Source organism: Balaenoptera physalus (assembly GCF_965194825.1).
Source record: "Balaenoptera physalus genome assembly, chromosome: 1".
In the NCBI taxonomy this organism is placed as follows: domain Eukaryota; kingdom Metazoa; phylum Chordata; class Mammalia; order Artiodactyla; family Balaenopteridae; genus Balaenoptera; species Balaenoptera physalus.
The window spans coordinates 52,187,976-52,200,488 of NC_138882.1; the positions used below are offsets into that span (position 1 = coordinate 52,187,976).

The 12,513-nt window shown below is 37.3% G+C and overlaps 1 protein-coding gene across 12 annotated transcripts in view; it reads right to left on the reverse strand.

The window, feature by feature from the left end:
- RALGPS2 (Ral GEF with PH domain and SH3 binding motif 2) overlaps positions 1 to 12,513 on the reverse strand; it is a 193,449-nt gene that overhangs the window by 19,424 nt on the left and 161,512 nt on the right. For 5 of the 12 annotated variants that reach the window (XM_082465457.1, XM_082465455.1, XM_082465456.1 and 2 more), the window contains one exon: positions 4,635 to 5,890. The exons of 4 other annotated variants lie outside the window; for them this stretch is intronic. In XM_082465457.1, the coding sequence (XP_082321583.1) occupies positions 5,837 to 5,890 (54 nt within the window). In that variant the 3' untranslated portion in view covers positions 4,635 to 5,836. Of the gene's footprint in view, positions 1 to 4,634; positions 10,340 to 10,371; positions 11,222 to 12,513 lie in introns of those variants that run through there. 3 more of the 12 variants (XM_082465454.1, XM_082465458.1, XM_082465459.1) reach the window with 2 other exon arrangements.

Consider the following 12,513-nt stretch of genomic DNA (forward strand, 5'->3'; position numbering starts at 1 on the left):
CCACAGCTGCTGGGAACCTTGCTGCTGCCCAGCCACAAGCTCGGCCTCCTCCCGTCCATCCCAAGCCTCCTCAGGGTTCTGGGGCGCCGTCTTCTCCTTTCGCGCCCTCCCACCACCTGGCACATATGCTCATGCTCCCCGCGGCACGCCACCCACCACATTCACAGGGATGGAGCGGCACACTCACAGCTTAGTGTGCTGTCAGGATGGATCCTCCAGTGTCCCCTTTCTAATCCGATTTCTCATCCCCAGTGGTTCTCAAACTACCGCCTGCAGGCCAGCAGCATCAGCCTCATCTGGGACCTTGTTAGAAATGAACGTTTTCAGGTCCCCCTCCAGACCTGCTGAATCAGAAACTCTGTGGGGTGGGACCCAGCAATCTTAAGTCTTAACAAGCCCTCCAGGGGATTCTGATGCCTTCTGCTGTTTGAAAGCCACTGTCCTAAAGCCTCTGTAATGTTCAGAGACCAACAATCTAAACATTGGTTTTTAACCCTGGCTGCACATTCATGTCACCTGAGGGGCTTACTGCCTCCCCGCCCCCATGCTTACTTATATAATTGGTCTGGTGTGTCGCCCAGGCTTTGGGATTTTTAGAAGTTCCCTGGATGATTCTGAATTGCAGCCAAGGTTGAGAACCACTGATCTAAACAAATATGAAGGGAGACAATCTTACTGTAAATGATTAAGTAGATATCCAAAAGTGAGACACATTGACAAAAAATGTAGGGGGAAAAAAGGCTAACATTAGAGGTTAAACTGTGAAACCAGAAGTATAAAGAAGAGAGATGGTTCGCATTAGACACTGTTAGAGATAACCCAGCTCCCACGATTTAAATTAGGCTGAAAAGCTTATTACCTCCTTTGGGAACAAGTATATATTGATGGTTTCTAAACTGCTGGGGGTGTTACATGAAAAGTTCTCTTTACTGCTTCAAAACACACAGCTCACTATGAGACACTTTCATCATTTGATATGTTCCCTTCACTGTCCTTTTCCCTTCTCTGAGTTCGATAGAGGGAACTTGAGCTTGAGCTGCAACAGAGCGTCAAGTCACCATTAGACATAGGATGGGCCTCTGTGAAAGTTCCTTTAGTGCAGAAGGCCATCCTGCTGGCAGTAAGCTCAAAGAACAAAGGGCATCCATGGACGATTTTAACCAATAGGAAAACGGAATACAAGCCTCTTCTTAAAGAAGGAAAAACATGAAACCAGAAATGAGTCTTCCTTTGAGAGGGGAATTAGGTTTAATTTAGTAAAACTAAGGAATCTCATAAAATTTGTCACCCAAGTGCATGAGTTATCTTGATTTGGAATGAGACATAGAACATAATTAGCTATGTCATAGCAAGTTAGGCTAGAATCAAAGGTCTCAATTCAAATTGCATCAGACCATACTCTGGACTTTTTTGTAGGTTGTCTATCCCAAAGATCCAGGGAGATATGTGACCACGACCCAAAGTACAGTCATTTAATCTCTTTCAACATAGAAATTCTAATCCTGTATTTGTGTGGTTAAGATTTGTTAAAACATTACTGAGATTGCAAAAGGTCATAAAACATGGCTACTATAGAACTTAGTGGTCAGTAGAGGTTCACTGGTTGATTGATTGTACTTATTGTTAATTGCTTAAGATGTTAAGAAACTCACAGTGAATCTCCAGGTTTTCCTTCCATGCCTATTGAAGAAGTTTCCTGTTTTCACATTAAAATCTCGGAATAGTTTCTGGCTATAAAAACAGCAACTTGTCTCTCTTCTGCAACAGCTTAATATAGATGCTAACAGTTTCCAAACCTAAACTGTATGAACAACTTGGCTTTGACAGGCAATAACAAAGCAAATTGAATAATCGTTACTTTTACCTGAGCCTGGGCTGTGGGCAAATCAGCCCAAATTGAATTCCAGTTTTAGAGGGTACCAGGCACTGTCCTCATATTCTGATTTAGGCAATTTGGGGTGGTGTTCAGAAGTCATCGTTTTAAACAAGCACCAGGTGGGTGCAATACTGTTCTTAATAATCAACAATAATAAATGAGGGCTCTTTTTAGGTGGCTTTTCTTCATGTTTTTCTCTACGTGCCAGTTGGTCTGTAATGAATATACCTGGCTTACTTCTTCAGTTGGTTTACTGGTTTATAAGAAGATGCTTCTCAGTTCACTATGACTTCACTATGCAAAGACCTCTCCCTTGTTTTACTTAAAATTTCCCCTTCACCTCTAATCCCACTGCTTGTAACTGACTCCATGAGCAGAACTGTAGGCTATGGTGTAACAGTGACAACAACCCTCCCTACACGGACAGTTCTTCCTAGTGCTGGCCCTGCTCTTGGGGCTTCAGAGACATGAGCTAAGGTAAGTCTCACAGCTCTATGAGGTGGCCTTGGCATTGTGTACATTTTATAGATGAGGAACTTGAGAAAGAAGGTTAAGTCATCTGCTCAAGATCATGCAGCTGGTAAGTGATCCAGTGCTGGAATTCTTAATTCTTATGCTCTGTATACATACACAATTTCCCTAATACTGCCCAGATGCTCTTTGGCATGGCCTCACCAGTTTGATGGATATAATGTGACAGCTCTTCCATGATTTTACTTTGAATTTCTCTATTAGTGAGGTTGAGCATCTTCTCATAGATTAGCCACATAGGCTTCCTTCTATAAACTGTTTATTCATATCCTTTAGCACATTTCTCTATTGAATAACTTTTCTTATTAATGTAGAAAAAAATCCGTGTATATTCTTGATATGAATCCTTTGTTTTATAAACTCCAAATATTTTCTCCCAATCTATCACCTTATTTGCAGCCAATATGATAATGGAATCATACTGGACAAACCATTGGAACTAGATAAGGGATTTCAATAAGGTTGCCAGATGTTAAGTATTGACATAAAAATCAACAGCATGGGCTTCCCTGGTGGCGCAGTGGTTAGGAATCTGCCTGCCAATGCAGGGGACATGGGTTCGAGCCCTGGTCTGGGAAGATCCCACATACTGCAGAGCAACTAAGCCCGTGCGTCACAACTACTGAGCATGCGCTCTACAGCCCGCGAGCCACAATTACTGAAGCCCACACGCCTAGAGGCCGTGCTCTGCAACATGAGAGGCCACTGCAATGAGAAGCCCACGCACCGCAACAAAGAGTAGCCCCCGCTTGCTTCAACTAGAGAAAAGCCTGCATGCAGCAGCAAAGACCCAGCGCAGCCAAAAATAAAATAAATAAATTAAAAAAAAAATCCATAGCACTGGGACTTCCCTGGTGGTGCAGTGGATAAGACTCTGCGCTCCCAATGCAGGGGGGGCGCGGGTTCCATTTCTGGTCAGGGAACTAGATCCCACATGCATGCCGCAACTAAGAGTTCGCATGCCACAACTAAGGAGCCTGCATGCCGCAACCAAGGAGCTGGTGAGCCGCAACTAAGGAGCCCATGTGCTGCAACTAAGACCCCAAGCAACCAGATAAATAAATAAATATTTTTAAAAAAATCAATAGCATTCATACACACAAGTAATTCATAGCAGAAACAAAAACTAGTTTACCTAGGAATAAACTAATAAAAGATGTATGAAAACAGTAGGGAGAAAATTGTAAAACATTATTGACAGACACTAAAAACTCTAAATAAATGGAGAGACATTTTATGTTCACAAATGAGATGAGTAAACTTTTCAAACTGTTAACTCTCAAATTAATCTATAAATTGAAAGCACTTCCAATAAAAATACCAACAGTCTTTTCACTGAACTTGACACACTGATTCTAGAATTCATAGGGAGGAAGAAAGAGTCAAGAAGAGCTAAGGCAAATTTGAAGAACAATGCAATTATCTCACCAGATATCAAGACTTACACAGCTAATACAGTAATGAAGACAATATGGTACTGGCTCAGGGAAAAACAACTAATGAAACAGAAAAGGGAACCCAGAAACTTAGCATGCGTACATGGGAGAACGGGGTACTGTGTGAGGTAAAGACAGGCTGACCTCATCAGAGAGCTGTCACTCTCTTTTGGTTCTAGTGCAGGGACAGGGAAAAATTTCAAAGGCCATCAGAAAGGTGAGAAAATAGTTGAAAATTGGGTTGTGGTTTACCCAAACACTGGGCATTCAGTCCTGTCTGGAGGTTTCCCAAGCTTCCTAAGAGGCAAGCTCATGTGGAATTCTTAGAGCAGAGCAAACACCCCAGCCGATGACTTACAGGAGACTCAACACATGTATTTCTGTACTTCTTCCAATTTAAGGCTCCCTAGGCTGGAAGACGGATTCTATTTTCAGAAATGGTGAGAAGTGAAAGTGTCATGTTTTGGAATCTATGAAATACAGTACTAGCAAAGAGGGCCTCTATGGGGACTGGTCATATTATATCACATACTTGGAGTGGGGAGATATGGTTGGAAATATTATACCCTGGACCTCTTTTCCCCAAGGCCCCATCTGTCAGCATGCCAGGGCACATCCTTGTTCTGGGATAAAGAAGCGCAACCGAAGTTTACCCAGACAGAAGCTTCCCCGTACCAACAAAATCCTTGTCAACTATTTTAGAAAGAGGAAAAAAATCAACTTAGAGCATTTATTTAGAAGTTAATGATAAAAAAGTAAATATGGAAACAAAACTATCCGCACACAATCTATATTTTTAAGTAATTTATTCCAATAGAAATATTTCAGAAAACTGTACTTAAATTCATTTTAAGTTAGATTATGCAAACACACTGAAGATCTCACACTCACATTTGCATATTAAACAGAAACAAGAAGTGAGAGAGGAACCAAGCTGCACGTCACTCCAGGAGGTCATAGTGCAAATGAGTACTTCATCTTTGTACCTCAAGTTAACCGGGATGAAGGAGAATAAAAATGGCTTGTGTTTTCCTGTATATTATTATCATTGGATATTGATCCCCACAGACGCTTTTATCTCCTTTAGATTACACTGTGAACGAGTTCCCCACCCCCTCCCCACACATAACATACTTCAGTCAGCTGTAAAACAATGGATTTGTCAATAATCAAGGTATAGAAACTCTTGAGAGTCTGGTGACTTATTATCAGCTACTCTGTCAGACCTAGTAAGTCAATAATTACTGGACTATATCTGTGAATAGTTCTAATAAGTGATATCTTCATGGGAAAATTAATATTTGTTACCTCATATCTAAAGCACAGCTAAGTACGAAATTTTCTACTTGTCTATTTTTAAAAAAAGTTCAATCCCAAAACATTCTAATTATGTATTCCTTTAATCCCATCACCACTTTGCAGTCCAAATGACTAGAATCAAACTTTAAGTTCTACTAACAACCCCCAAGGACGAGTTAACCCTTCATTTGGCTTTAAAGACTAAATTTACTTGCCTATTCTAGAACATACTAGCCCTTTAGAAAATGTGAAAATAGCATCTTGACTCAGTTGAACAAGAGTAGCTCCAGATCTTGCAATAATCTCGGAGAAGCAAAATGTTTCCAAGCTTTGGTTTTACTGAGAATTGGCTTATTCTCTTAACTTCTCTTTAATTTATATTTTGGAGCTGTTTTCACTTTCCTGACATAGTATTTTCAAGTAAACAATAACTGGTAGGTTAAGTGACTGCTTGTTTGGTCTGAGTCTTATTTAAGTATAAGAATGTACTGAACTAAATCTCACTTCTGGGCAAAGGGACTCTCATTTCGGGATTTCAGTAGCTTTAATAAAACCCAAACAGATCTTTCTGGCTGTACTGTGTTCTTTTAAGGATTTTCTGAAAGGACATAATTAAATCTATGCTCAAAACAACAATTTCAACAACACAAAATAAAAATAAACTCAGCTGGATGGATGCTCTTCAAAGTTGTTCTCAGGAGTGCTCATCTAAAGGCTGATTTGGTGGGTTTAATTTTAATCTTCTACCCTGGAAGGAGAGGAGCAGGGAGGGAGCTTGTCTAAAAAGACTCAAAGCCAAGGTGGAATGCAACAATTACCTAGAGCGATCTGCACACATTTTCTTAGACCTGCTGTGAGAAAGAGTAAGCTGGTGGAGAGAGGGATAGCACACACTCCTGAAATAAGAGGAGTAAGAGGGCAAATGATTATTATCATACTCGATGCCCTAAAGTTGGTCTTCAAATTGATAAGGCACTGACCAAATCTTCCCCACACTACATACTTGAGATACCAGTGTAATGAAATTGCTTTCCAAAAGCTTAAAAGTTTGCATGCACAGATGTCTTTCATTGGAATCCTCTAAAAAGAAAAAAGTAATTACTTCAGACACAAGCCATTTTTAAGGAAGCAAAACCAGCAATACTTAAATCATTTTGAAAAGGTTGACTTCACACAGAAAATAATTATCATCAATGTGATTAAATAACAATGTTTGTTAGAAAAAAACAGAATACTACTCTGGCTGTAGAATGATAAATTTACTATGTTTGAAAGAAATATAAAAGAAGAGAGCGAGAGAGAGAGAGAGAAAATAAAAGCAAACCCTAAAAGATCACTGAAGAAATCAGACAAACCTCACCACTTGCTTTGTATCACTTATTCATGCAACAGCTGTACTATTGTTCCACGGGGACACAGTAAAAATTCATCTTCATTTTCAAAAAGGGATCCAATTATTTCAAAAGCCTTTGAAGCAGAGAATTTTTTAAAATTGAAGATTATCTTCTGTTAAGCAACGCTGGTACCCCTTGTTTGCAGAAGAAGATAATATGGTGGTTTAAAAACTCATTGTAAAGGAATGTGCCTCAAAAAAACAGGAAGGAAATCAATAGTGGATACGTTCTTTTAAAAAGTTAATGGATTAAATCTACTATTATTATCGATTTCTAATTAATACGACGTCCTATAGTTTTGTTTTCAGTAGTAAAGGCATATATAACTTACAGATTTAACCTTAAAAAAAAAAAAGAAAAAAGAAAAAAGACTTCCGCTCAAATCATTTGGCCAGGTAAATTCTAGTAATCCTAAGAGAGCAATAGGTCAGGCTGCTCTTGGAGGGCCCTGGTTTCAACTAATATATAAGGTGTATACACTAGAGACCGTAAACATTTTTTCCTTCTATAACAGTGCACCTTGGGCTCCTTTATAAATCTTCTAGAAGAGGAATAAAGCCACTTACAGAAACTTCGCAGCTACAAACACCCTAGTTCTTGACATACAAAAAGACACAATACCAAGACAGTCCATACAGAAGGTAGTGCAATAGTCATATGGCATTTTCCACACAGGAAAACATTTGTCATTGAAGTACATGCCTGGGGAGAAAAAAATACTCAAACTCAAATTGTTTGGATCCCTTTTTGTAATGTTTACGCAAATAATATCTACACAGCGAAGAAAATGTAATAGGAAGGTGTGTTTGATCGGTTCTTTTAATTCTTACAGTTTGGAGGTATGGTAAAAATAAAGCCTCTGAAAAAAATAAGCAGAACTCAAACAAAGAGGGGGCATGAGACCAAAAACAGTGCTCTTCAAGGTCAGCAGTGATTTTTATAGTTGTATTTTAAAAACTGTTATGTTACTTCCGCATGAAAAATAAGCTTCCATGTTCAAACAAACTGTTAAATAAGATGTGCCTCAAACTGTATTTTGGGTGGTATTATACTATTACACCAGGCTGGATAATATACCAATCATTATGTTTATCAAAAACTAGCTTAAATTTAAATTATAATGGAATTTCCAATGAGGTCTTCTTGACTTGGAGAGAAACAAATGAGCTTAATATTGGTGGAAATTTCAAGCTTTTGAGTCGCTACTTTACAAATTTATTAAGGGCAGGCTTAACAAGAGGAGAAAAATTTCACCTTCCCACTAATACACTGCCTAAATATTTAATATATTTTGGTAACATTTATTTTTGCTTGAATTATTATTAGGTCTCATTTGGTGAATTACAGATAAAAAATTCACCTATACTACTTTAATTCACTTCCTTCACTGGTCTTTGCTTCAAATGCTAAATTCATCTTAAAAAGCAATGAGCAATCTTTTGAATGGACAAATTTGAAGACAGAAAAATAATGGTGACTTCCGCTGCACGGTTCAGTTTCAGTCGGTCAGAGGCCACAGATCTATACACGGACTTAGTCACCAAACCTCAGCACTGTTCTCACTCTGCACAAGCAGCCTCACGTTTAGCGCTGAAAATATCAAACACATCTTCCAGTGGAGCTCTCTCTTTGGCAAAACTGTGGGCTGTCAGGCTCTGACTTCCAGGTGCGTTATCTCCACAGAAACTTATCTACTTTAGCTTATTTATGACAAACAGAAAACGTAATAAAAAATCCACAGGGTTTTCATCCACAGTGTTTTTTAAAAAGCACATACACTGTTAAAAACACTTATTTCTGAAGAGAAATAAACAAGAAAATTAAAACAAAAGTCAGACGTGCAAGGTCTACAGAGTAATACTGCTATGCTGGTTATGCAGAGGGCCTCTTCTCAGCGCCCAGTGTGGGCTATGCTGGGAGATAAAATCACTAGCACAGGCCACATTTTGCCCTCTTCCAAGCTCATGTCACTTTCCACAGAACCAGAAGTAATGGTATTTCTAACTGTGCTATATGAGAAAGATATTTGAACTCTTACTATCCTTTCCAAACAGAAAACTAAATTTAAAAACTAAGCACTCAGGGAAAGCTCTTCTACTTTCCAATGGATAGATTTTTTTAGCTAATTATTCTAATAAGCAATATTTTCTATTTAAGTTTCATGGATTCAAGTATGAAATACTTATGATTAAAAAAAAGCAAAAAATTCTCCAAGAATATAATCTGAAAAATTTTATGTGAGGCCCAAAGTAATAGAAGTCTATTAGAAGTTACCAGTCAAAAAGCACTTCTTACTCTGGGCCACGGCCGAAATTCATGATGCCTCATGAGTTTGTAACATCCAACACACAGCCTTTGTTCAAGTGCCAGTTTTTTGTTAAAACTCTAAGGCATTTCACCTTCAAACTTTTTTTGTAACTCAACATTTATTTCAAAAGCTAAATGCATTATTGCATAAAAGAGCTCTCACAAAACTGCTTGATCAACTACTGACAAAATATGGTTTCATCGTAAGGACCTATAGTAAGTTTAGAGAAAAATGTTTGTAATAAAGGAAGGTTAAGTAGGAAGGAAAGTTTTGATACTTAAAATTCCCAGCATCTCAGTCTTTCACCTTTTTCCCTTTGAAAATTATTTTGTATGCCTTATAATAAAATACATACATGCATACGTACATACGTAGACTCTCTTTTAAACAAATGTGATCCTGAATCTCATATTGAGCAAAAATAATGAAAATGAATAACAAAAAAATAACTGGCATTGTGCACATGAAACACTGTAAAAGAAACTATCCTGATAAAATATCAATACATCACCCTTGATGATAAAAATCACCTGTGAGTGATAGAAGGGATAATCCAATTCACTTGAAAAATGTAGTTATTGTAAAATCTTCTTAGAAAAGTTTAGGTTGGGATTACAGTTCTCTACTAAGCAGATCTGTGGTCCAACAATGAATTCATATAGAAGGCCAAGCTTTAAACCCAGTTAAAAACAACCATGTTTTCTGGAGCCCACCTGAAAAAAGTGTCTGGCATATGAACACTCAGCCTTTATACCTCCTGCAGGAAATAATGTACCCCAAACAGTACTAAATTTCAGAAGTTTAGTGTTTTAAAAAATCTGCCCCCATCCAAAACAACCCCCCCCAAATCCCAAACAAACTCCAACAACTCACATTATTAATATTTCTAATTCCTACACTCTTGCCGTGAAAAAGCGAGTGAGGCTGCAGACTAATGGAAGCTCAAGCAAACCTTTCCGCTAGGCTGCTGGTAGAACCCTACGAAGCTGGAGTAGCTTTACACCTCACTTCAAAACCAGCTCCTAATGTAACCCATAAGAAATATGTTTTTCTTTTTAAAGTGTATCTAAAAAAAGGCGATTCTCCCCTCCAAAATTAGTACAAAGTTAAAAGAAATGCAAATTAGCTACGATCTATTCCAAGCACAGCACCGCCAGAAGATTCACACACACTATTTGGTGTTTCATGTTGGTTTTCCTTTCATTCTTTTAAGGCAGTGGTTTCCACAGGTCAGTTCAGAGATAAGAAGCATGGTCCATGGCAGTTTGTTTTGCAACTCCAATTTGTTCTCTGGGAATATCTCACTTCATTCCCTGAAATTAGTGCTTTTTTGGTTCAGAACTCCAGAGGCTGAGATGGAACCTCTGGGCTCTTCCTGGCACAGGATTGGTTTATAGCTGGCGCTCTTTCATCAGGTCCTTGCTTTCACTTAAGATAACAGTTCACCTTGTTTTCTATCAGGCTTTTACTCAAAAGTCATCAAGTTTGTAGGAACCTAAAAAATATAAGCATTACAAACTGATAGTATTTAAAAGGTGTTTTTCAAAGTACTATTTCTTATCTTTCCTTGTCATTCTAAGTGAGCCCAAATATTAAAATCTTTCTGACCTAAATATCTTTTTAAAAAAGGAATTTGATAGAAGGTACTGTAATTGTTTATGAATAATGAATAAAATACACTAGAACATTTTTGAGAGAAAGTCACTGAGATGAGTTAATACTTTTTCCAATAAATTGAAATCCAGGTGGGAAAAAGGGCAGAGACAGTATCTTTCTTGTCTAACACAGGGGAGCTCAGGAGATGTTCGCTGAGTGAATAAATGAATGAGGAAAGAGTAAGTATGGCCCTAGTAGTGTGAGATTCCACACAAACATGCTTGTCATAATTTATTTTTTCATTATATGTATTACAATGAATTCCTACATGCAAATTTTAAAATCCAGCACAGATAATTTTATAACAAACATTACTAAGAATTTCTTTATGAAATCATCATGAAAATGAGTATAAAAGAATAAAACTCATTGCTAGATAAACTCTTACCTGAAACTTTGTGACTCTGAAAAATCTATAGTTTATATAACAGTTTGCTGCTTATAGACTGGATCAAATTTAATTTGATTTCTTTTAAGTCTGAAACTCAACAATAATTCTTAGAAATATGAATATATTTTGTTTTTAAAAATTAATGAACCCTCTAGTCAAGGACTAAAGAGGGTTTCACCATGCTAAAAAAAAAATGCTCTTAACTTTTACTACCAGTTTTCCAAAGTTGTGCTGGTAGAGATATTCATGTATCAGTGGTCATTTCTCTGTCCTTTAAAAAAGCTTAACAGTTCCCACACTTTAGCAACCTTTTTCTGAAAACCTGGGATACTAAAAAAAAAAAAAAAGATTAATCTCTTACGTGTGTCAGCTTCTGAATGAAAAATTATTTGACAATATAATCATAACTGAACTATAAATACAACAGTACAAATCCAAGAGTACTTAAAGTATAAATTCTCAGGTCTGGTTCTAAGAAACCCAATATTTTATTAAAGTAACATTTTCATTTCCTCCTAAGTTGCCTGACTACGGTTTAAGGTGTTGTATCTGAGTTAGCGTCTTCTACTAAAAGTTTTCAAATTTCACAGCTTCCATTTATAAATTTGCTACTTCTCAGATTCTTCCAAGTATAGAAACAAACAAATTTTAAAAACCCCATTTATACACATACGGTTGACTTGTTCAGTAGCAAAGTCCACTAATACAGTAAAAAGAAATTGAACCTCTATGCTGGTAAGCATACCCTGTCTAGATTAATCTTGAAACTTGAGATTAAAAAGAAATGATACAGTACTTTAAGCTACATTTAAAGAAAATGTACGGCCATGGAGCTGAATCCTGAAAAGCTTGGTTTAGGCAAAAGAAGGTCTGTTTCCTTCATTCTGTCCCAGACACTAACTTGACAGGGGCAAGAAAGTAATTTTTGCTCTATGGTATTTCATGTCCTTAAGGGACATTGTTAAAAATGGTAGCAAATATTGCTATTAGTCTTTCATATATATTTGAAATAAAAATTATAAGAGAACAAGGCCCATTCCAACAATATTTAAGAAGAATGAATCTATAGGATGAAGACAGAGTTTGTGTCGTCTCAGGTCCACCATTTTTTACTTGTGTGACCCTGTGTAGGTCATTTAGGATTTCCGAGCCTTAGTTTCTTCCTTCATCAAAAAAGGGGTAATAACTTAGATCCTGATAGCACACGGTGGAAAATATGTTTATAAGCTTTATAAACTTGAATAGTGTATTATATTATTCAAAATTAGCTATTGATAACACTTACCACATACTTCTGTATTTCAGTACCTTAAGACAATAAAATTTTCAAATATATTCAACTGAAAACTGGCCTAAAAAAGACTATGTTTATTTTATGTCTGCCCCACCCTGCCCTGGTTCACCTTTAAATCTGCAACCGGGTTTGGGGAAAACACCACTATGGATTCATTCCCCTTTGTAGCTGAAAGCCTTTGAGTTAGACCATCCTTGTTTCAGTAAAAATAAAAACAAACAAAAAGTCCACATAGTTTTGGGTTTCACTGCAAGCACAGGAACCCGCATAAAATTGTCAATAGAACAAATAAAGACAAATCAGAATAATTTTTGTTAAGGTGCCATCA